Source organism: Lissotriton helveticus, chromosome 9 (genome assembly GCF_964261635.1).
Source record: "Lissotriton helveticus chromosome 9, aLisHel1.1, whole genome shotgun sequence".
Taxonomy (NCBI): domain Eukaryota; kingdom Metazoa; phylum Chordata; class Amphibia; order Caudata; family Salamandridae; genus Lissotriton; species Lissotriton helveticus.
In genome coordinates, this window is record NC_136070.1 from 549208104 (window position 1) to 549233590 (window position 25487).

The window sequence follows — 25487 nt, forward strand, 5'->3', positions numbered from 1 at the left end:
TTGCGAATCCCACGTATTCATTATTTGCGAATCGCAAATTGAGATTCGCAAATAAGGAATACCTTCTCATTAATTCCTATGGGCTAGAAGGCCCATAGGAATGAATGGGAAGACATTCTCAATTCGAGAATTGCAAATGCAATTTCAGGGTTGTAAGGGTGTCAATAGGACACCCTTTTGCACCCCTAAAATTAACATGTGTGTACATGTGGCCCACATACATGCTCTGCATGTAAGTGAGCCACATGGCACTTTGAAAAATGCCAAAAAGTGAATTTTTCAAAGAAATCGCAAAATACCACCAACCTGAATTTGATGGTATTTTGCAATTCCTTAAGCCAAAATTTGCACAACTTGGGTGCTTCCTACATTGCATTTAAGGAATCGCAATTTGTGATTCCTTAAATGCAATAGCAAAATAAGGAAACGCACATTTTGCGATTCCTATATTATTCAGCGAATTTCAGCATTTGCGAGCGCAATTAGGCTTCCTACATATGGCCCATAATTTCCCTCTATTAAACTTGCACACTGTCCCAAGGGGTCGGGATACCCGGGTTTTCCGTTACTCTACTCGGACTGACAGGGGGTTTAGGCGTAAAGAGAAACACTGGCGCCTTCAGTAAGGGTTTAAGTGATGGTTTTATTGGAATATAAGTCTTTCTTAGTAGGGGTGCTGCTCGGTCCCTGGAATGAGCCACGGGATCAATGGGAAAGGTATCTTGCTCCAGCTTGGCTGTATTCTTCCAGTGATGGCGGCGGATTTCGGTGGGCTCCGAAAGGGGGATGTCTCTCCCCTCTATACGCCTCCGCTCCGGTACTGGAAAGAAAGGAAAATCGGATCAGGTGACTGGAATGGCCACGGTGTACAAATTAGGACCGGGAGTGAGGGAAACCTGTGATCGTGCGTCTCGAGGATTATCTACAATCAGTGAGGTAAGAGTGCACATGAGGGGAAGGCAAGGGGAAGCTTTACACGGGGCTTCACAACTTTACACACGGGGCTGATTCCTCCGCCCCACCCAACCCGCCACACAACCCCGTACCTCTTGAAGCCACGCTCCTCCCGTGGGAACGTGGTGGGGCGAAGGGCGGAAACGTTGGCCTCCTGGCTTCTCGGTCCCGATCTCTTCCTCCTCGGTATCCTTCAGGTATCGCCTTTCTCCGTCTCTGACTCCGACTCCTACTCCAGCCTCCTCCAGGGAAACGCCGTCTGTCGCCTCTCTCCTGCTTCCTCCTTTTGACGTTCCGACGCTGCCGAGGGGCGGGGACTCTTCCTCGTGGTCCGGATTGTTAAAGGGGCCGTGTGTGTTGATATCGTCCGGCCAGCCCGACTCCGGTTCTTCGGTCCAAGTGCAGTCTGGTAGCTGTTGGGAAAAGGGGCAAGGTGAGAGGGGGTGGCAGACCACCAGTCCGTTGGGGTAGTCGTGTCCTGTCCGCACACCCTGTAACATACCTCCCCCCCTGGCTTCTCCCGCTCGGGGAGAGGAAACACGCGGGAAAGGAAGTCCGCATTCCCGTTATCCTTCCCTTTTCGATGGTGCACAGAAAATTAATAGGGCTGTAAAGACAGGAACCACCGTAACACTCAGGGGTTTTGGCTGTTGTTCTGGTGTATCCACTTCTGGGGGGCATGGTCCGTATGAAGGATGAATGGTTTTCCCTCCAGGTAGTACCTTAATTTCTCTTTCGCCCACTTTATGGCCAGGGCCTCTCTCTCAATGGTGGAATATCTACACTCCCTGGGAAAAAGCTTTCTACTCACAAACAATACTGGGTGTTCTATCCCTTCCTTGTCGAACTGGGACAACACGGCGCCTATCCCCACATTGGAGGCGTCTGTTGCTAATACAAAGGGTTTGGTATAGTCGGGTGACACCAGGACTGGTGCTGTGGTCATCGTCCTTTTCAAGAGCTGAAAAGCACTCAGGGAGTCTTGGGTGGGGTGTGAATATTCTCGTAGCTTTGTGTCCTTTTTGAGAAGGTTAGTTAGGGGTGCAGCTACCTCGACAAAACATGGTATAAACCTGCGGTAGTATCCTACCAGTCCTAGGAAGGCCCTTAGATCTCCTTTGTTCGTGGGAAAGGGAACTTTAGCTATCGCTCGTATTTTCTCGCTTTGAGGAGCTATGGTGCCCTCCCCCAGTACATATACCAGGTAGTTCACACTGTTAAAAGCTGCTCTGGATTTTTTTGCGTGGATGTGTAGCCCCGCCCTTCGTAGAGCGGTGAGTATGACTTGCAGATGGCTCAGGTGTTCATCCCAGTCGGGGCTATAAATGACGATATCGTCCAGGTATGCTGAGCTGAACGAGACGTATGGTTGTAACACCTGGTTCATAAGGCGTTGAAAAGTCGCCGGGTCCCGTGGAGTCCAAAGGGGAGGACCGTGAACTCATATAGTCCGTCGTCCGTTACGAAGGCGTTTTTCTTCCTGTCCTCCTCGCGAAGAGGTACCTGCCAATACCCCTTCGTGAGGTCTATGGTGGTGATGTATCTGGCGTCGCCTATTTTTTCGATCAATTCGTCCACCCTAGGGATAGGGTAGGTATCAAAGTGTGACACAGCGTTCAAGGCCTAGAAGTCCATACAGAAGCGTTTGGATCCATCAGGTTTGAGTATCATAACAATTGGGGACGACCAGTGGCTCTGGGAGGGTCGGATTACCCCCAACTGAAGCATGTCTTGCACTTCCCTCCTCACTACTTCTCTTCGGGCCGCTGGTATCCTGTAGGGTCGTTGTTTTACCACTTTCCCCGGCAGGGTTTCGATGCGGTGTTCGACTAGGCTGGTTCTCCCTGGTATGTCCGAAAAGACGTCGGAGAAGGGCTCCAGGACGTGGGCCAATTCTGTCTTCTCCTGGGAAGTCAACCACTGGTTTACTACCAACTGATCCAAAGTTGAGGAGCTGGGGGATGTTGATGGGGTGACAAAATTACCTGCAGTGGTAAGGGTCCTAACCATTCTTTCAACATATTAATACGGTATGTTTGTGTTTTCGTGGATGACAGGCATAATCAGTAGGTGGTCTGACCGATGGCGTCAATAACCTGGAAAGGGCCTTGCCACTCATTCTTTGTTTTGTTGCTTATGGAGGGTAGCAACACCAGAGCCCACTTCCCTATGCCGATTCTTCTCAGCCTCTTCCCCTTGTCATACGTTTTTTTTATACCTTTCTTGTTGTTGTTCCAGGGTGGAGTATGCTAGTTCTCGTAGCTTTCCCAGCTTGGTTCTCAGCTGGGTGGTATATTCCAGCATGCTCTTCTGTTCTTGGGATTCTTCGTTTTCCCACATGTCTCTCGTCATCTCTAGGAGGGACCTGGGAAGCCTTCTGTATAACAGCTCGAAGGACGAACATCCCAGGCTACTCTGCTTCTGGGCCCTTATGACATACAGGGCGAGGGGCAGAAGACGGTCCCAGGTGGGCCCTTCAGCGGTCAGCATTTTTTTCAGGGTTGCCTTGAGTGTCTGATTGTACCTTTCAACAAGGCCATCTGTTTGGGGGTGATACACCGAGGTCTTCAGATGTTTGATGTCCAGAGATGTACATACTTCCTTCATTAGCTTGGATGTGAAGGGGGTCCCCTGATCGGTGAGCACCTCTTTGGGAAACCCCACGCGGGAGAACAGTCCCACGAACTTCTCGGCGATTGCAGAGGTTGTGGTGGTCCGTAATGGAAAGGCCTCCACAAACCGGGTGGCGTAATCGACGATCACGAGGGCATACAGGTGTCCTCGCCCCGTCTTTGGCAGGGGTCCTATTATATCCATGCCGACCCTTTCGAACGGGACTCCTATGATGGGCATCTTTTGTAGAGGCGCAGCACTGGGTCGATGGGTGTTTCTTCTTTGGCATACCTCACATTTGGCACAGAAGTCCTGCACATCCCGATATATCCCAGGCCAGAAGAAATGCAGAATGATGCTGTCCGTGGTTTTTTCTTTGCCTGCATGGCCTGCTGTCAAATGGGCGTGAGCAAAGAAGAGAACTTGCTCCCGGAAGGAGCGGGGCACCAGCAATTGTAGTTCTCCCTCTTGCCTGTCCTGGCGGTATAGTAAGTCGTTCTTAACCAGGAACCGGGGGTACGTCTGGGGGTTGACCCCATCCGAAGCATGGGCGCTTTCCCAGGCATGGAATAGGGTCCTATCTTCTCCCTGAGCAAAGCGAAAGCTCCTATCCATTACCCAGGGTTCTGGGGACAGGTATGTGGGTAGGGCCCCTCCCTGTACAGGTCTAGACAGGGTCTCCCTAAAGAATGACAGGAATTCGGGGTTGTCGGTCCCCAGGATCATGTCCTCCGGCAAGGAATCCACCACCCCTACCCGCACCATACAGGGTTCTCTATCAGGTAAACCTATGGTAATGGATGCCACAGGGTAGGGCTTAATATCCCGTGTACGCAGCGGATATATACGGGAATCTGGGGGGTGATCTGGTCGGGTCTAACAAAGCGCGCCTGGATCACAGACTGTCTGCACCCTGAATCCAATAAGGCCCTTACCCTAAAACCATTCATCCTCATACTCACATAGAATGTGCTGCCCATTTCCGCGGAGTACATCACCGTTTTCGGGAGATACTCGACCTCCATAGGCTCCTCCTGGGCTTTTCTTCTGGGGCACATTCTCGCTATGTGGCCCCACTCCCCACATTCGAAGCACTGAGATCCCTTGGTCATGGGGGACATCATTCCTGTTGGTCGAAGCAGTCTAGGAACCTCGTTTCCTGCTTTGGGTCTCTTTTCTGTTTTTGGGGGAGGTATGGTTTTGTGGGCCTTTTCATGTTCCCAAGGGCTCGTCTTGGGCTGAGACCGAGCATAGTGAGATGCCATTTCTATGGCTTGATCAACATTAATCCCAGCGTGTTGGCGCAGCCAGCGTTGGGTGGCATATGGCAGAGCCTCCATGAATTGCTCTAAGTACACCTTATTCAGTATCTCCTCCTTGCTGCAGAGATCTGGTCGTAACCACTTGTCTGCGGCCATCCGTAGCCTGAAGAACAGGGTTTTCGGGTTCTCACCTTGTACCCCTCTTTCCTTCCGGAAGCGTACGCGGTAGGCCTCTTGATCCAGACCTAGATGGTCTAGGATAACCCCCTTAATGATCGCATAGGTTTTGGTCCCCAGAGGGTTTGCGGGCTGATATGCCGATTGGGCTTCTCCGGTAAGGAGCGGGGCCAAGAAGAACGGCCACTTCTCTTCGGGCCACCCCATAGCTCGGGCGGCCCTTTCAAAATTCAGGAGGAAAGCATCCGGGTCCTCACCGTGCACATACTTCTGCAGGGATACACCGGTAGGATGGGGGTATGTAGACGCACTGCTCCGGGGATGGCCTGGGTGGGAGGCGGCACAGTCCTAAGGCTCTCCAGCTGGGCCGTGATGGTAGTTGTAAACAGTTCTCTATCCGCCTGTGCGGAGGTTAATTGGCTTTCTACGGCCCACTCCAATTTCTCTTGGCCTTTGATTATGTGCTCGATCAGGGCCTCCATCTTTATGTTGCGGATGGATGGTGGAGGGGATCCTACTTCTGACACCAGTTGTCCCAAGGGGGTCGGGATACCCGGGTTTTCCGTTACTCTACTCGGACTGACAGGGGGTTTAGGCGTAAAGAGAAACACTGGCGCCTTCAGTAAGGGTTTAAGTGATGGTTTTATTGGAATATAAGTCTTTCTTAGTAGGGGTGCTGCTCGGTCCCTGGAATGAGCCGCGGGATCAATGGGAAAGGTATCTTGCTCCAGCTTGGCTGTATTCTTCCAGTGATGGCGGCGGATTTCGGTGGGCTCCGAAAGGGGGACGTCTCTCCCCTCTATACGCCTCCGCTCTGGTACCGGAAAGAAAGGAAAATCGGATCAGGTGACTGGAATGGCCACGGTGTACAAATTAGGACCGGGAGCGAGAGAAACCTGTGATCGTGCGTCTCGGGGATTATCTACAATGAGTGAGGTAAGAGTGCACGTGGGGGGAAGGCAAGGGGAAGCTTTACATGGGGCTTCACAACTTTACACACAGGGCTGATTCCTCCGCCCCACCCAACCCGCCACACGAACCCGTACCTCTTGAAGCCACGCTCCTCCCGTGGGAACGTGGCGTGGCGAAGGGCGGAAACGTTGGCCTCCTGGCTTCTCGGTCCCGATCTCTTCCTCCTCGGTATCCTTCAGGTATCACCTTTCTCCGTCTCCGACTCCGACTCCTACTCCAGCGAAACGCCGTCCGTCGCCTCTCTCCTGCTTCCTCCTTTTGTCGTTCCGACGCTGCCGAGGGGCGGGGACTCTTCCTCGTGGTCCGGATCGTTAAAGGGGCTGTGTGTGTTGATATCGTCCGGCCAGCCCGACTCCGGTTCTTCGGTCCAAGTGAAGTCTGGTAGCTGTTGGGAAAAGGGGCAAGGTGAGAGGGGGTTGGCAGACCACCAGTCCGTTGGGGTAGTCGTGTCCTGTCCGCACACCCTGTCACACACACGGACCAAGAATGTAAGCAGCTTCTTCACAGGTTAGTGACGAACCAATTCTGAATGCATGGGGCGAGGGGGATAGGTGTAAAAAATATATTAAAACAAAAGTTAAAATACAGGGAAGATCTGTACGAATTGACTCTAAATTTGAAAAAGCACACAGAACCAACCTGGACTATGGTTGAATGCCAAATGTGGTGTCATTTTGCTCAAAAGTGTTTTTTACGATTTCAATTTTTTTATGTCAACCTAAAACTGCACATACTAGTTAAAATAGAGAAATCCTATTTTTCGACCAGAAATAACTTTACGCCCTTTTGCCAAATCGTCAGGAAGTTTCAGATGACTGAGCAAAGGTAAATGAACCTTTCTTTGTGACGATTCATGCACAGTCATGGCCGGCATGTCTCGCGGGCGGGGGTTCGAGTGGCGGGAGTCAGGCGGTGGGGGTTAATTTTATATAAATGTATATTCGTTCTGCGTCCGCTCCTCCCTCCACACAGGAAGCAGGCAGCCTCCCTCCCCTCCCCTAAGCCAATTACAACGCTGCAATGGCAACGTTGTGATTGGCTGGGACACTGACCGCACAGGCATCTATGGGGAGGCTTTTTTCTCCATGTAGGCTGCATGCAGGTTACATGGAGAAAACAGCAGAGTGTGTATGACTGTTTTTGTCATCCCTGGGGCCGACCAAACAGTCAGCGCCCTCAGAGTGGGCAAGACACTCCTCCCCCGCCCTGGAGCAGGACCGCCCACCCGCTCGCCCCCAAACAAACCCTTCTGCTCGCAGTGCGAGAAGTAGAAACATAAAATGGTTTTTATAATACCATTTTATGTTTCTGCTTCTCGCACTGTGAGAAAGCAGTGGGGCAACGCTCTTCCACCCACATGGAGGACCGCCCCTGTTCATGCACATTCTTCTATCGGCAGAAAACGTATTAGCAAATAAAATTTCCTATTGATTCACATATTTAAAAATTACTGCCTCTGTAATATAAATATCAGTCTGAAAGGGAAGAATATTCAGTCAAGCAAGTAAAAAAATCTAATTCAAGGGAACACTTTATGTTTCAATTTTAAGATATTAACCATATCTTTCGCTTGCTTTTTAGGAAGACCCCAAGCCTGGAGACCTTATTGAGATTTTCCGAATTGGCTACCAACACTGGGCTGTCTACGTAGGGGATGGTTATGTAGTGCACCTGGCACCTCCAAGTAAGACCTAGTCTAACCTTTGCTCTTTTCTAACATGGGTCGCCGTAGGTTCCCAAGCAGCTTAGAGCACACAGGCCCAGTAGTCAGGGGTAATATAAGTTATGAACATCTGTGTTCCTGGAATCATCCACGCCTGCACATATGCATGCAGGCAATCACATATGCATGTATACATACGCACATGAGTTTTAAAGAGTATGAGCAGTGTTTTTTCTTAATGTAATTTTTTTTTTAGCATTTTGTATACGGATACAACCAAGTAAAACTTTACAGCATAATACAATCACTATAAAGTGCATGTTAACGACTTTGAAGCTGGGGAAGTTTGGCGGCAGGCTCAATTATCGGTGTAGCACGGTTACAACGAATTTTTTACAACGCACTACCATTACATCGCAACTTTTACCACGCAAACCATTACAACGCAATGCGCTGGGGGGCGCTCTAGGATAGGGAATGTATTTAATATACTATCCAACACCTTCCCTGCTATCCACGGGGACTGGAGTTGGAATAGTAAATTAAATAATTCACTATCCAGCGCCTAAAAGCATTATGCGTTGTAATGGACTGCGTGGTAAAAACCGCGTTGTAAAGGCATGCGTGGTAAAAGCATGCGTTGTAGTGACACCAATCCTCAATTATCCTGTGATTCTGGGCAAATCACTTAATCTTTCAGTGCCTACAAATGAATATGTCAGTCTGTAGCGCTACTGAGGCAGTATTACAGATGGTGCCCCGGGGGGCGCATCGGGCATTTGCACACACTTTGCGGGCCCCCTAGGCACTTTGGTATTATAAAAGGGGACGCAGACGCTTGTGCGTTCCCTTATATAATACCGATAGCAATGGCGCACTTAAAGTGCCAGCACTATCAACAGAGTGTGATCCCTCATTTGCATAGGGGCGTGCCCTATGCAAAATACGGAACACCTTTGACTCTGCGCCTGCGCCATATTACAGACACGGGCGCAGGGTCGAAGAAGCCCTCAGGAGGTGCACTGACAGTGCGCCATTTAAAAGGTGGCGCACTGTCAGTGCGCCTCCTGACAGCAGCCCTCTGCAGGGGGTATAGGGGGTCCCATGGACTCCCCAAACATCCCCTTGCAGGTGGGTGCAATCGCTGACTGCACCCATCTGCAAGGGATCTCTATACCCCTTTGAAAGTGCAGGCGGTGCAGAAGCAAGAGGGCCCTTCTAGGGGCCCCATACTCGCTCTCCGACAGGTTTTCATGTCGGAAAGCCCAGCATGGAATGTCTACTGGAGACAGAGTATCGTAATACCAAGAGTGGAAAGGCCATCCTTTGGGATTACATGCCGCCTCCGACTGGCCGTTGGCCTCCTTGAGCCCGTCAGAAGCAAGCCAATATGACCCGCTGATTTAATTGCCGAACGCCAGCATATGTAATGTGGCAGTCGGAAATTAAATCGAAATGTGGCCCAGAAAGCCACAGATCGACGGTCAGAGCCTTGCCAGGCCGCATCATATTTAGGCCCTCAATGTTGTATTTTGCATATATCTACAGTATCTGAACATATCATGACTGTACCTGGGCATACAATGGTGGCTTGGACATATGAAAGCTGTAAGTGGCAATCATTTTTTTCACTCCCCACATAACCTGTGTTCCTGTCTGCTCTCCCACTTCCATACACCACCTCCACTCATACATTTGCATTAGTACATGAAGACACAAACAACCACAAATACTCTTGTTTATGCTCTAGCTCTATCACAAGTGAGTGTTGTGAATGTGGGATTGATGTGCCAAACATTAGTTTTCCTGATTCACTGAGATACTCCAGATTTGTCAGACAAAAACATGATATTTCTCAACTTATTTTATTTTTTCATGTTAAAAATATCACTTGCCCTTATTCAAAACAATGGCCAGGTGCACTTCATCCCCTTCTTTGAAACTGAAATCTCCTACAGTATCACTAAATACAGGTGTATTTACAGAAATCACTCACTTTTTCACTTAACAGTATTAAAAAGGAATGGGATGGCACACATTGTACTTTGTAAATGACAGCCAATGTACCATTAACATAACTCGCATGCCAGGAACTAGCACAACACAAGTAAACAGGACATCACCAGACGAGAAGTGAAGAAGTGAAACAATGAAAAAACACAGGGCATGGACTTGTGGTGTTCATCTAGAATGTGGAGCAGCATCCCTCTGCACTTCAGACTCGACCTATAGCTAATCCTATTCACTATTAAATGCTGAAAGCTTAGCTCTCAATGAACATATCAACCATCTTGAGTAGGACATTCTCGGCTAACTTCACCAAACCTTTCCCACTCATAAGAGATTCAGCTCTTTGGTCTTAGAAATGTGTACATGTTGTTGTATCTTCTGTTCTGAGTGTTGTACAGCTCTCTGGTCTCCCTAAGTAGGTTCACCCTCTATAATTACCAATACATGCATACATTAGATAACTCTCTCATTAGTGAGTGCTCTTACATTACTCACTCAGTCAGATTTGCCACATTTTGGTCAGCTAATTGCAAAATAGTGATTTTCTTACCGAAATGTGCTCATTGCCCCATCCTCCCAAAGTGCTATCACCTTGGACCTTCTAACCACAGCTAGAAGGGAGGCAGTGCCTAGGAATATGATGGCAGAATGTGGACATACAGTGATTGACCATGGGCATATGATGGCAGCACCTTGAAAAACAAAGGCATTACCTGATTATGTTATAGAACCAGTATCAAGGCTGTCTTTGGCATGTGAGGATTTCCTTAAGTAAAATTATAGTACTCTAAAAGCATACTCTGACAGCAGCTGAAACTTTAACACTTTAAAATGGGCCTAAGGTAGCCGTTCCTAGGTATAAAATATCAATATAGTTTAAATGGTGCTTGCACACTACAATTTCTATCTTATCAAGTGAAAATAATCTGAAAACTCTATCAATCAAGTCTTTTGTTCCAAACTTCATTGCCGTAAACAGTTATGTAATGCTTTTAATCTGTAAGTGAGGTGTTTGCATTGTGCTACTTTGTGTATGGGTAGCCAGTGTAGCTCCTTGAGGTGAGATGAATTGCGCTTGCAAAGTTGACCGTTAGGCGGACTTGTCTGGGCCATGTCAGTCAAGGAGAAGCAGATCCAGCAGAGCACGTTACATTGTATTCCAATGTTGTGAGGGTGATGGATGAGGATAGGTTGGGAGACTGTGTCAAATGCTGAGGGAGATCCAGAAGGATGGGGGCCGCTGTGTCTCTATCCAGATCATATGGATGTTGTCTGTGCCTGTCGATCTTGTAGACAACAGGATAGCTTTAGTGATGTTTTGTGCCACTCCAGGATTCAGCCAGATACCTGTGAGGTACAGCAGATCCAGGGCATTGTGATGCAGCAATTCCAGATCTCCGGGGCATGTTTTGTAAGTAAGTGGGTGCCAAAGATAAAGAGCATGCATGAGAATATGCAGTGTTGTGTGGAGGGTGATGGGAGTGTTTGAGTCGGAGAAAGTGGGGTTTTGGTTGCTGTGGGTGTGGGAACTGTGGTTACGAGGCACAAGTATGTACATGAGATCTTATAGTATGCGCAGAAGAATGCCCCCTTGGTGTTGTGCGGTGAGGCAGCAGCGCAGTGAGTGTACGCAAAAGTTGAGAGGGCAGAGGTGACGTACCATAAAATAACATAAAGGCTATACTTACCAATAGCCCAATACCAATTACCAATTAACCAGTCAGTTGGCAATGTAGAAAGTTTAATAGTTTATTATACAAAATACTCTATAGAGGAGCCTCTCCCATCCTCACCCCTCACGGTGCGTGGAGAAGACTGCTGGCTTACACTCAAAACGATACATATATACTTTAGGCTGGTACATGAAGTCACCGTACATGGAAAAAACACTACTTGGCCCTCGGAAAGGACCATATATGGCACACATGATTAGTACAAAGCTCTGCTTTAGTTATTATTGGGAAGGTCAGGAGGGGTGACTCCCTTTCGTCTCGGTGCCTTGGAGTGCAGGCACGGCGCCTTCAGGAATGCGCTTATCGCACCCAAAGCCAGATGCGACCTTGAGAATAGCGTGTATTCAGCTGTCTCCAGCAAATCAACTAAACTAAGGCCTGACAAACATTGGAAGGTAACACGTGATCACTGTTCGTGTCTAACGCAGACAAACAAAGATGGCGTCTGTACAGTTTTCGACCTACTCGATGCAAGCAGAACACACAAACTGCATATACCCTTACTAAAAAAGAAGTTATAGTTTAAGCATTATGCATACCTCTATACTAGGAATATATAGATACATCATGCTAACAATATATATATGTACGACCCATACCACTAACATATGGGAAATCAGCTTTTTATCCCGCAGAGGGTTGCGGTGAGGTCGAGGTGGGTGGGATTAGGACCAGGGTTCTCGTGCTAGGCACTGACTGGTCATGGACAGACGAAGATGGTTTACCTTTGTCTTACCTGTCGCGCACTCCCTGTGAGCTTTCGCTGTGCATCCACACCCGGGCCACCCGGGTCACTCATGACCACCTCTCAGCCTTCCACACAAATGAGAGTCGGTCGGACAGTAGAGAATACAAAGCAAGTATATTCTATTCAGGTACACTCGAGCAGAGTCCGGTCTGACCAGCCTCCTAGGATTGCTGCTGAGGGACTGACTTAAGCAAACATAGAGATACATTATGTAAATTTCTGAACGAAGAAAGTACCACCCATAATGGAATTCTACTAGCAGGTGCAGCTAAAACAAAGAAGTACAGTAAGATGAGTTTTGACTCTGAGGCCAGGCACACATTGTGTCTATGCCAAGATCGTTCTGTTTGTGCCTACCGCTAGACTAGTGGGAGAAAGCCTCTATCTATGGGAAAGGAATGGTAACAAGAAAAGTTCATTCATTTGCAGAGCAAGGCCTAACTTTGGAGAAATGGAACTTTCCACAGCCTGCTTCTCGAGAAGGGAATATGCAGCTGACAATATGATTCAAAATAGCGGCTAAACATAAAATGGTGCAGCGAATGCTAACTTAACATAGGAACAAAACACAAACAAGATAGCTAAACATATTCATTTCATCAGACCCTCCTTTTAGCATTTGCTAACTAATTTTAGATTGCGGGTGGAAAAGATGTAATATCCTGAGAAGCAAAAGGACATCAACACTCAATTCATATACTCAGTATCAGGAATAGAAGTTGCAAGGGATGACATAGAACCAAAAATGCCCTGGTTGATCTGCATCATATCATTAATGTCCTCTTGCAGCATGACCACAGCACTAGTATCATGACCTGGCATCTTTTGTTGGGGCGTGAGAACATTTATACAAGAGGTGCAACAAGTCGTGAGACAGTGTATGCAAAGGCAACATGTGAGATAAAATGCCAGCAATCATAGCTAGAAAAATAAGGATCTTCCAACCTCAGGACGTGAGCATATTCCAGAACCACCCGGATGGAATCCAAGCACCACTTTCATGGTGTATGTCAGATGAGTCTATGCAATTTATGCATGGCAGCAGACACATTGGTGGCATGGTCAGGGATGTAAACGCAACAGCTACTGCCAATGACGCTACAAGCCCCATCCCTATCTGCAAGTATGAAGTCTTAACACCTTCCGGTACTGCAAAGTAACTAACCTCATAGCTTGAAACTCAGCAATGATGTTTGACAGTATACCAGCTGTTGTATTAATAACCCCTTCAACAACCCTTGTTAACCAATGAATTTTAAGGCTATTGGACATGAGGCCCCAAAAGGGTATGAGACCCTTCATGGCATCCTCAAACTGTTGTAAGGTGGTATCTGTCTGATCCATATCTTTTGTATCAATGATCCCTCTGACTTGGGGCAAGTATACACTCCTACACTGCAGCTTTAGGGTAATTGGGCAGAGCAGTATACACCGGGGGAAGAAGAACAGAGAGGTAACATCTGCCTGACTATTCCCTAGGAAGCCAGACATAAGATTGAGATCCACAGACAAAATAGACATTAGGGGGTAAGATCAAAGGCGGACTATTAATTGTGCTGAGTAGGTAGGTGAAATTGCATTTACTTTCCCCCCCTTTTACCCCCCTTTCCCCTGGACACAGAAAGCAGCTGCTGAGCTGACCACAGACACCGGCATTGGTTTGTCCTTAGTGACATTACGATCTTGGGAAGATTAGTAATACTCAGAGGTGTTAAACTCCTGGAAATCCGACATTCCCATTCAAAGCAATATGTTTTTCACCTTTTCATATTTGCTCATGCAGGAGTTTTGGGGCAAAGTACCGGAAATCCCTTGGCCTGCCTTTTATATGGCAGTAAACCCATAGTGGAAATGTATATAGTCTACCACCGTGCGAGAATCAGCAGATGTCATGACCCGAGTAGAGAGTTGGAAATGGTGGTGTACCATAACGAACAGTTCAATCAACCCTCACAACTTCCAATGTATGACAATGGCATGGACAACAAAATGAGTAACTGAGGGGAGCAAGCCACAAACTCAACAATTATTTGTATTGGACATGTCATGAGCTTGATGGAACATTTGTATAAAGACATTATCTGTGTAAGTATTTTGGTGCTCTCCTTTGTGAGGGGCCAAAGTAACAAAAAATGTGTTCGGGGGAATGGGCGTTGTACCAACCAAGAAATGTACAGGATACTCTTACTCTAGAAACCAAGATATTCCAAGTATTGCTACTAGGGCTATTACAACTATTAACGCAAAAATGATTTTACTCTTTGTAGATCAACCCCGTACTGGACGCGGTGATGCAAATGGCTGTTCCTCCTCATTATTAGGCTGACCAAACGGATGCATTATGAAGCAAGAAAGAGAATGTAGTGATAACAAAGGCAATTGTTCCCAGTGTCCGTCTGAGCCTCACTGGTACAGGCTCCTATTGTTCATCAACGTTGGTGCTCTTGAGCACCGGTGGTGGAGCTTGCTCAGTCCTAAGCTCTTGACGAATCCCACGTTGATCAGGATAATGTAACCCCCCTCCAAGGGAGCACGTTTAATCTATCCTGTCCAATGTCGGAGCAGTGCTCCAATCTCGCCTCTCCATAAACTAACTCCAATGGTACTATAGCAAAGTACACCCTAACTTACACAGTCCATCCCTAACTAATCTGACTTCTCTATTGGTGTACAGGTCTTCAGCCGAGGACGCAAATTGTACCTGGTGACTCCAGGCACAGAGGGGTCAACGAAGAGAGGCTCTTTAATGACTCGGATTTCTGGAGGGACCGCTGCGTTTAGTATATCATCGTTCTTAGCAACTGTTTGGGTCCATATAAGCTGCTCATCACCAAAAGGGACTAACTCTGGTACCTTTTCACCCTCAGCATCCCCAATGCCATTCCTTACCCATTGTTCATAGGGCAAGGGCAAGGGTATCCGGCGACAATGGCTGGAATGTATCCAATTCTTTCGCCCAACAACCTTCACAGCGGTCCGAGTTGCAAGGAGGACCTACTCGGGCACCTTCCAGCGGGACTCCAAGTTCTGCTTCAGCTGGAAATTACACAGTAGAATCCAGTCTTCCTACTGGATATGTTGACCAGCCCCCTCTGGAATGGGTGGGAGTGACTAGCGAATCTGTTGGTGAATAGAACACTGACTTTTAGTTAACTCGTACAAGTAATCTGTCAGCAAAGAGTACTCAATCTCTAAAAAACCTACGCGGTAGCGGGACACCCCAGACATTTGCAGGGCATCCAAACACGACCTTGTATGGTCACAATCCTGTTCCAGAATGTGCTGTTGTTCTTGTTGACAGAAGAGCTAAAGGCAAAGCATCTGGCCACTGTAACCCTGTTGTCTCCTAATTGTTTGCTAATTTCAGCTTGAGTACCATTGTACTTCTCAACCAAACCTGTTGACTTGGGGTAATACGCAGCTTGAAATTTCTGTTTTATGTGTAGACCCTCACAAACTAATTGAATAACCTTGGCATTGAAATGACTTCAATTATCACTCCAGATCAAATGGGGCAAGCCGAAACGAGGAAAGAACTCCTTCAGGAGTACCTTTGCAGTTGCATTGGCTGTATTGTCTTTGGGGGGGTAGGCCTCAACCCATTTACTGAACACGCAAACAACCACCAACACATACTTGAAATTATTGACTCTGTCCATTTCGATATAGTCCATTTGAAGGACCTCGAAAGGGAAAGTGGGAGGTGCGAAATTGCCTGGTGGTATAGGGGTACCCTTACCAGGATTGTGCATCATGCACACCATACAGTATTTCACTAAATGTGCAGCTGTCTTTGAAATGTGATCATTCTGTCATACGGGGTCTAACAACTTGCAAATACCCTTAGCACTGATATGAGCTGGGCCTGCAGGAAGAACATATGCATCTGGCAACATCCATCTCTACTTCCCTGACTTGTCAATCCAACATCCCTTATCATTCAAGTTTGCTGTACTTTCTTGCCACACTGCTAATTCCTCCACCATGGCCTCACTCTGTATTTCCTTCCCATTCTCTAGTGTATCCTCAAACATGGTAACCTCAGGCACCCACCTATCGGGACCTGCTACAAACATTATTTTCATCTTCGTTCCAGCTGTTTACTTATCTATCTGATCTGCAAAGGCGTTACCTTTACCCACATTGTCAACAACTTTCCCATGGGCGCTGCGCTTCACTATTGCTAATTTTTTAGGGAGTATCAAAGTGGATAGAAGCCTATATATGAAAGGGCCATGTTGAATTCTCGTTCCATGGGAAGTAAGGAACCCTCTCTGCCCAGAGCTGCCCAAAATTATGGCCAGCTCCAAAGGCGTATTGACTGTCAGCATAAATATTGACATCTAGTCCCTCACTCTATTCACCGCTCAAATAAGGACGAAAAGCTCTGCAGCGTTGACCGACTGATAGGGAACTCGTGATGTCTCAACTACAGTACGCAGTGTAGTAATAGCCTACGCAGCAGTTGTAGTGCCATCTGGTAACTTAAAGCAAGAGCCATTGACAAACTATTCCCCTTCAGGATCAGATAAGGGAAGATCAGTCAGGTCTACCTTCCCTTTGACTCTTCTTCCACCCGGAAGATACCATAATGTATGTCAATCTCCTCATTCTCAGGAGGGAGGGGTAGTAATGTGGCTTGACTCAGAGTGGCACAGCATTTGATTGCAACGTGTTTCGCAAAGAGCGTTAGCTCATAACCTGTCAGACGTGCATCCCTGAGGTGCTGTGTCCTTGTCTTATTCAAATGTGTATCTACAGCATGGGGTAGCATAAATGTGAGGTCGGTATCAAGTATGAGCCAAGCCGATTGTCTTATTGAGACAGCCACAGCCGCGACAACTCGGGAGGGCTCGCGAGACGGGGTCAAGCACAGCAGAGAACTAATCACACTGTTGTTGCTTAGCTCCAAACATTTGTGTCAAAACAGAAAGCGCACAACCACCCGTCTCATGGACGTACAATACGAAGCATTTAAAGTAGTTAGGGGTACCAAGCACTGGAGCCGAGCAAAGTGCAGTTTTTAATTGCTCAAAAGACTACTGACACTCTGGCGTCCAAGGCAGGGGTTCATGCACATCTTTTAGTGTTAACGCAAGCAGGGGCTTAATAAGCAGTGAATAGCCAGGTATCCACTGCCTGCAATAGGAAGTGATACCTGTGAAAGCGCGCACCTCTTTCTGAGTTTGCAGAGCAGGCATTTTAAAAATGACACTGATGCGCTCAGGGGTCAATATCCTACACTCCTTCGACAGTAGGTGACCTCCTGTCGACAATACTGAAATTTGGAATGGGATCCTCTATGGCCATTTGAGCTAAATGAAGCAACAATTTAACTGTACTGTCTCTGCAACCTTCTTCTGTATCCAAGGCGATGATCAAGTCATGGGCATACTGAAGCAATACATTACCTGTAGGGAGCGACAAGGAATCCAGCTGACCTTTCTATGCCTGACTCTAAATATACGGATCTGTATACCCTTGAGGAGTGCGACAGAATCTAAAACTTCTACCAGCTATGGTGAACCCAAACAGATATCTGCTATCAGGATGAATGGGAATACCAAAGAATGCATTTTTCAAGTCAATGACAGAGAAGAATTTAGCAGAAGAAGGAATCATTATCAAGAGAGTCGTAATGTCAGGGACCACCGGGAACTGGGGAATCACAATTTTATTAACTTCACGCAAATCAATCGCAAAACTATAAATATTTTCTTGATACTCGGAGGCACCTGAAGGCGTCCAATTGAGGATGGAAAGAATAGGGCTGTTACAAACATTAGCAGACGTCTCCTCACCACTCCTTTCTTAATCAAATCCTGCACAATTTGTATCGAAGCTCGCTCACCTGCCTGCGGAATTTTATACTGAGGGATACAGGGTGAAATAGCACCCTCCTTTACACGTATTGAAACAGGCGTGATCTGCAACAATCCCACATCTGTGATGCCCTTTACCCACACATCTTTAAATTCAACAGGGAGGGGCTCATCTGTGGATAGACACTGCTTAACGCTCACCACATCAGGAGGACCCATTGTTATATAAATGCCTGCTGGGGAGCAATAGTAGCATGCAATTTTTTCAACAAGCCCAAACCCTTCAAATTGTCTCCGCAAATGGTTGTTAATTGTGAATCCATGGTGAAAGGACCAATAGTCAACGCAAGGGGTTTCGAAATGGGGCTCACAACAGGTACACCAAAAAAACCTACCAAAACATTATTATGGCTAGACAGAGCTGCCACAGGGACCAATGAACGAGAATGAGGAACTAGAACTAGAAATAGAGCTGTTCATTGCACCTGTATCCACCAAACCAAAACTTCTGAGCCAAACCATGCACATCCGCACTAACATACAGACCGCGTTGAGCTACAGGTATCAGAACTGGTCCCTCACTCTGTCCCTGGCTATCCAAGCTGTAAGACATTCATGTCACTTTGTCCGTATCATATTCATTATGAGAATACTGTCAACCCCGAGCGTCATCGAAATAGTTCTGATCTGAACTACCCTGAGAGGCCCCGCATTCTGAGTCCTGTCCTGTCCACCAACTCCACCACCCCGTCCACGAGAACCTCATCCTCTAGGGTCCGCGACCTTCTGCAACAACACCGGACACTCGCTGCGCCAGTGTCCTTCCTCTTTACAGTACTCACACTGATTCGGTCCTACAGGCGTAGTATTCCTGCTAGTGCGTGGGAGCTGTCTGGCCATCCCACAACGTCCTCTACTGTTTCCCCTAGAAGCCTGCTGCAACAACACTTTCGTCTTCAAATCCTCATGCTTCTTTTCTGACCTCTCCTTATCCTCATTTTCCCTATGTTCATAATACTGTGCCATATTCAGAATAACAGAAGGGGAAGAGGTGGACCAGGTGCTTTCGGAAACCTGCAATCGGGACGCAATCTCAGGAAGCAAATTGGAAACCAAACTATTAACAAACAGTTGCACCCCACCTTCAATCAACAAGTCCTGTCCACTATACTCTAGAAACACTCCTTCAAACAGAGTGAAAAAATCAGACACACTCATCTTTCTTCTGACAACAAGCCGATGACTTTTTCCAAATCAACCTTCCTCCGAGAAATAAGAGAATGCATTTACGTAATGATACGGCAAAGCAAGTATTTCTGCTCTAGGCTTATCACCTGGCTTCCGTTCCTGATCCCATACTTTAATTTGATCCCAGGTACCACCCAATTCAGCAACGTGATCCTGCGTGTGCACTTGTCTCCAAATATCAATGGGACTCGAAGACCAAAAAACATTCCAATATCGGAAAGTGTCATAATAGCTTCAGTCAGTAGTAGGATTTTTTTCTAGGGTTAGGTAACTGAGTCTTGAGAGACAAAACTTCACTCCTCTTCCATGGAGTATAAACCCATTGTTCTTGAAAATGGGCCTCTACCCTTGGCCTAGTCACATTGTCATGCTGATCCCCTAGCTCTGGTATCTCAGGATGGTGTATAGGATGTATCTCCTTCCTTAGAAACTGAGTTACTGAGGAGGGGCTCTTCTCCAGCAGCCTTCCCCAATAAGCAAACAACGTTGCAACATTACCAAAGACATGAGCAGGCTCCATATCACTAACATACACATGATCTTCCCTTGAAATACTGCTCCCAAAGACTGATCAGAGTAGCCAATGTGTTTAAGGGCATGTTGCATTACAAAAGGCTCATAATCTTTCATCACACTTCACACGTCTTCCACACTGTAAATGGGGTTACGAGCCCACTGTGCAGCCTGATTAGCCACCACCTGTTTCTCTGCATCTCCCACATCCGATCGGACCAATGTCTGCCCTAAGCGCTCCTTAAATTTTGTTCAATCTCTATCCTCGGGGCTGCGTACCGGTGTCTCACTGTTCAGTAACGACGGGGAAGGGAGGAACACAGTGGGGGTGACAACAGAAGGGACGGGCACCAATGTAATTGTCGGTTGCGTCGTGGGTGCAAGAGCTGGAAAGAAGCAATAGGCATTGCAGGAGTACTAACAGTCACTGTTGTCACAGACGGTGAGGACGAAGAAAGGACAGGAGGTGCTGTGGCCAAGCCAGTCTGATTAACAGTAAAAGAAGCAGAAACAGCAGAGACAGAAAAACTGTGTAGCTGGGCCTGTGGGGGATATGGAGGTGGGGGTCACGTATCTAACCATTGCTCCGCAAACTTATCATTGACTTCTTTGGCCACATATTTATCAATCTGTACCTGGGATCTCCTATCTTCATGTTCAATCCCTATCCCCTATTTCTCTCTATCATGCGCTACAGCTTTCTGAGTCAATGTTTGCATTCTCCCTTTCCTGGCCTCTTTCTCCACTTTCATTCGCCTCTGTTTAACCTCCTTTTGCCATGTTCTGAGGGAATCAAACATAGACTGCCTGCTCCTTCTTGCAAACAACTTCTCCTGTAAAAAGGTAATTTTTTGTTCATTGAAGATGCCCATCAAAGGCCACTGCAACTCGGCCTTGTCCCTTGTATATTTGTGAAATAGCGTACTAAACATAATAGGACCAAGGCCATGCTTCACATATATATCAAAATTTGGAGTGCCATCCAGAGGCGCTGGCTGACTTACTTCTAGTCGAGCATCAACAGAACAACAATGACAACAGGAAACCAAAAATCGGCTGAGCCCAGGCATTTTCAAAAGTAAGCCAAATTCGTTATGTTGCCTGGCACAGTGTTCACAAAACAAAATGGTACCATATCCACAAAGAACCAGAACAAACTCACCTGGTGCACACAGGTCAAAAGAATGTATTCTCTACTGCTGACTCTTAGGACCAAAGGGCCAGATCCAAGGGTTTCGCTGTTCAGGACCCCAGCGGGATGACAACTGGGCGAGGCACCGACAGGCCAGACAGACGGGATAGCTGCGAGTTCAGGAACTCTCTTGTACAGGGATCCCTGGTCCGACCAAACGATGGACTTGACCTCGTCGCCCGTCTGCGGGCGAGGATGGGTCACCCAATTGAGTCCCTGTTTGGGCGCTAACTGAAGGAAGTGACCTAATTAGGCCCAACCCGTCATTTGTGACCACCTCTCAGCCTTCCTTACAAATGAAGAGTCAGTCAGACAGTAGAGAATGCAAACCAAGTATTTTATTCAGGTACACTCGAGCGGAGTACAGTCTGACTAGCCTCCTAGGATTGCTGCAGAGGGATTGACTTCAGAAAACATAGAGATACATTATGCACATTTCTGAACCAAGAAATGGAATTCTACTAGCAGGTGCAGCTAACACAAAGAAGTACAGTAAGATGAGTTTTGGCTCTGAAGCCAGGCACACATTATCTCTATGCCAAGGTCGTTCTGTTTGTGCCTACCGCTAGACTAGTGGGAGAAAGCCTCTATCTATGGGAAAGGAATGTGTTACTAAGAACAATGTATTCATTAGCAGAGCAAGGCCTAACATTGGAGAAATGGAACTTCCACAGCCTGCTTCACAAGAAGGGAATACGCAGCTGACAACATGATTCAAAATAGCAGCTAAACATAAAATGGAGCAGTGAATGCTAACTTAACATCAGAACAAAACACAAACAAGATAACTAAACATAGTCATTTCATCACAGCCTTTATTACTCGGTCCTAGGTAGAGGGAGAAGCACAGGAGGAGGTGGGCCAGACACTGAGAGGAGCGGGAAGAGGGACAACAGTTAGCGGAACAACAGGAAAAGGTAAGGAGTGCTTGGGGAGAAGAAAAGAGGGAGTGACAAATGGAAATGTCATAAACCTAGGACACATACCAAGGGCACAAACAAAGGGCAATGACCAGAGAGAAAGCACAAAACAAAGAAAAAATGTACTAACAAAGGGAGTGACAAAGAAAAAAAGGCATAAACAAAGGACAATGACAAAAAAAGAAAAGAGACAACACAAAGAGAAGAGGCACTAACAGAGGGCAATGAGAACAAGAAATGGCACAAACAAAGGTCAGAGAGAAAGAGAAAAGTAACAAAGAATGGACAATGACAAAGAGAAATGGCATAAAACAGAGCAAGATGACAAGTGAGTGGATTAAGAATACAGAAGAATACAGAAGAGAAATGACAAAACACAAAGGCTGGAGCTAACCTGAGGTGCAGCGAAAAAGAGGGAGTAAGCAACCAGGGATGTGGGAGCTTTGATGCGGTTGAGCAGGGTCCGAAAGGGCCTTGCATGGATGGAGGCCTGACATAGGTAAGTTCTAGGAGAGCTAAGAATAGTACCTGCTTAATGCATATGCTATATACTTATATTTCAGGTACTTCTTTTCCCATGAGCACAGACCATCCATTGACATCCCAGAACCTACTGTAGTAGTACTTTGTTTTATGTTGTGCAGTTTTGAAGATTTACTTTCCATTAATTGATCACTCTTAATATGCATCTTAATACCTTAATTAGTGAAGTTCATAAATGATTATGTTGCCTGGCCATCGCACAACATCTCTTTGTAGAATAAACAGTTGGCAAAGTTCCAATGCATCTATCCTGTCAAAAATGCAAACAAAATAAAACACAGATGTAAAAGAACGTAACATTCCACAGAATTGGAACTAAGAGAAACTTGTGTTCTAAATTGTAAAGGCAACTCCATATCATTTTAGCACTGTCCTACCTAACTCTGGTGTGAGCCACTCCTGCTATAATTCTTACTTTGTCAATGCATTCCTTGCGCCATCTTTGACTAACTGCCAGAATGCTTTATAGCATTACTTTTAACGCCTTTCTCTTACAAGGCATGTCTAAATTTGAAAAATCCCTTTTAGGTTGAAGCCTACTAGACAATGCATGCGCTGTCTGTTGCAAGATATATTATGGCTCTTCAAGAACATACAGAGGGCTTGGAGCATGCCTATTGCTTATCATTGGTTGGCTTTCCTTGTCTCTCTTATTTGACTGCTTCTAATTCGTGTCCCAGCGTAATCAGATTGTCTACTTACATCTCTTTTGATTGGTTGCCTTCTTTGCTTCAACTGCTTGCATTTCAAGAACTTCTTTGTTCTTTTGTTAAGCATTACATGAGTGTTTGTATGTTCGAGCTGTCTTCTTTGTGCACTTCGCTCCCCCTGCCCTCTGTTGCACAACTACTTCTCACCACCAGGCCCGGACTGGCCGTTGCAGGCACCGGGCAATCCCCCGGTCGGCCGCGAGGGTGGGGGCCGGTTTTGGGCCGGTTTTGGGCCCCAGGGGGCCGGTTTTGTTACAGGGTCGTTTTTTGCAGCATAGCTGCAAAAACGGCACTGTAACAAAATCGGCCGAAAACCGGCCCTAGCAAAGAGCGCGGTTGCACCCCCCAACCCCCCCGGGGGGAGGGGGGGCCGGCCAAGCACTTTGCCAGGGCCGGTTTCGGTTCCCAGTCCGGCCCTGCTCACCACCCCCTCCAAGTTGCGCTTATCCGTGTGCTTCTCCACATTGCTTCCTCCACTCGTGCCCTCCTTCTCTCTCTCCCAATGCTGCTCCACCCACTCGCGCCCTCCTTTTCCCAACCTCCATGTTGCTGCTGAGCCCCCCTTCCCTCATGTTTCTTCCATGGACAGTGTTGCTTCCTTCCGCACCCTATTGCAACTGTTCGCCCACACTTTTGCACGTTTCTTTTTCTTTTTTTATAACCGATCCAACTCTAATTGGTAACTAGAAAGAAAATCACGTTCATGCCTACAAAATGACATGGAGGCCCAAGCCAAAGGCTTTAAAAAAAACTTTAGCCATGCTGCACATCATTGTAGCATTGCTACAAGTAAATGGCAAAGCCAACAGGTCTAAAAGGCGAGACCTACTGCTTTTTCAATATTTGATCAAAAATCCAGAGGATTACATGTACCCAATACACCCCACAAAAAATATATTATTTCCCACCTCTCCTTGTTACTGAAGTGAGAGAGACAGTAAAGGCAAATGCAGCCGCTTGTAGTGCCCAGAAACGCAAAACTTCCAAGACACTTAAAACATCTTGACCGATCCTCTGATTCAGTAAATTAGAGGGTATGCAAATGCTATAACCCTTTGTAAAACGTGTAAGCTTATTTAACTATTTGAAAAAGGTTTTCTGAATCGTTAAACCATTAAAAATCGGTATTTAGAAGGGGCTTGCTAATGGTTTCCATTCCAAATACTGATTTACTGATTCTTCAAGGTACGTATTAATGTTTTGTGACCACAAAGGAGGTAATAACGTATTTGCAAATGGGAAGGGGTCCCCAAGTGATGACCCCCCCCTTGTAAATGTTCAAAATAACATTAGTTTTGCTGCAGAAGGCAGTAGCATTCGGGACCACTGCTCACTTATTAAACATTTAATTTTTCTTTTTAACACATCCTGTTCCCAATTTAGGAAAATGGGCTGCCTTCAAAAATATGCTTTATTGAAACGCAGACGGAGACATTGCAGACTGCTGATCCCATCAGGTCACCATGCCTGTCATTGTAGCCAATCGTAGTGAGTAGCAATTGGCGTCCTACCTCATTAATATTTATAAGGTAGGCCAAATTATGACCCACTAGGATTCTGTATGTTGTGAACCGACCTATTAATACATAGGTCAGTTTGAAAAACACAAATGATTTTGGTAAAAGACTGGGTGCAAATTGCAACCACTTTGAATGAATACATTTTAGGACATGAAGCCATAACTGCCTTAATAACTCACACTCAAACATTCCAGGCGGGTTTTAAAACACACGTATTTATAACGTACTGAGCAAAACAAAGCTGTTAATCTTCTTACTCGTAGACCAGGCTTTTACTATACTTATGTTCTCAGCTGCTTGTAAAGTACTTCTCCCAATGCAGATTGATATACAAAAACCTTCAATTAATAAATAACTAAACATGTTGAACCCTGGATAAAGGTTGGCACAAATATCCAAAGTAAAGGAACCAGGTTTCTGCTATCATTGGTGCAGATAAGTCGAACTGCTTCCATATCATTATTAATAAAAATTAAATCTGCATATCCTATAGACACTGGAATGTAACTACAGATGAACTATTATTCTCTCTTCGTATAGTACATAGGTAGAAGTGTAATCAGCTATTTATTACCATTGTTGAGTGCAGAGCGGGACTGTGGTTAATTCAGAACAGGAAATTCTGTGATGAGACAGTCATTGAGAATCATGCTTAGTAGATTTAGACCAGATGCATTTTATACATAAAAAAGGGGATTGAGAGACAAATAAAATTCTTGTATCTACCAGTAAGCATAAATAATGTTGAAAAACCAATTGCTTTTCTAAAATTGCTGTTGCCTTTAAAGCTATTGTATCAAAGCATACTGCTTCAGAACTCGTAATCTGTAGTGGTAGTTTGCCGACAATGGAAAATCCTTCAATTTGGGAGGAAAAAGCTAAATCTA

The 25487-nt window shown here is 46.3% G+C and overlaps 1 protein-coding gene across 2 annotated transcripts in view; it reads left to right on the forward strand.

The window, feature by feature from the left end:
* Positions 1–25487, forward strand: part of LOC144781537 (phospholipase A and acyltransferase 3-like) — a 90461-nt gene that overhangs the window by 42419 nt on the left and 22555 nt on the right. For both annotated transcript variants that reach the window (XM_078660444.1, XM_078660443.1), the window contains exon 3: positions 7560–7662. In XM_078660444.1, the coding sequence (XP_078516570.1) occupies positions 7560–7662 (103 nt within the window). The remainder of the gene's footprint in view (positions 1–7559; positions 7663–25487) is intronic.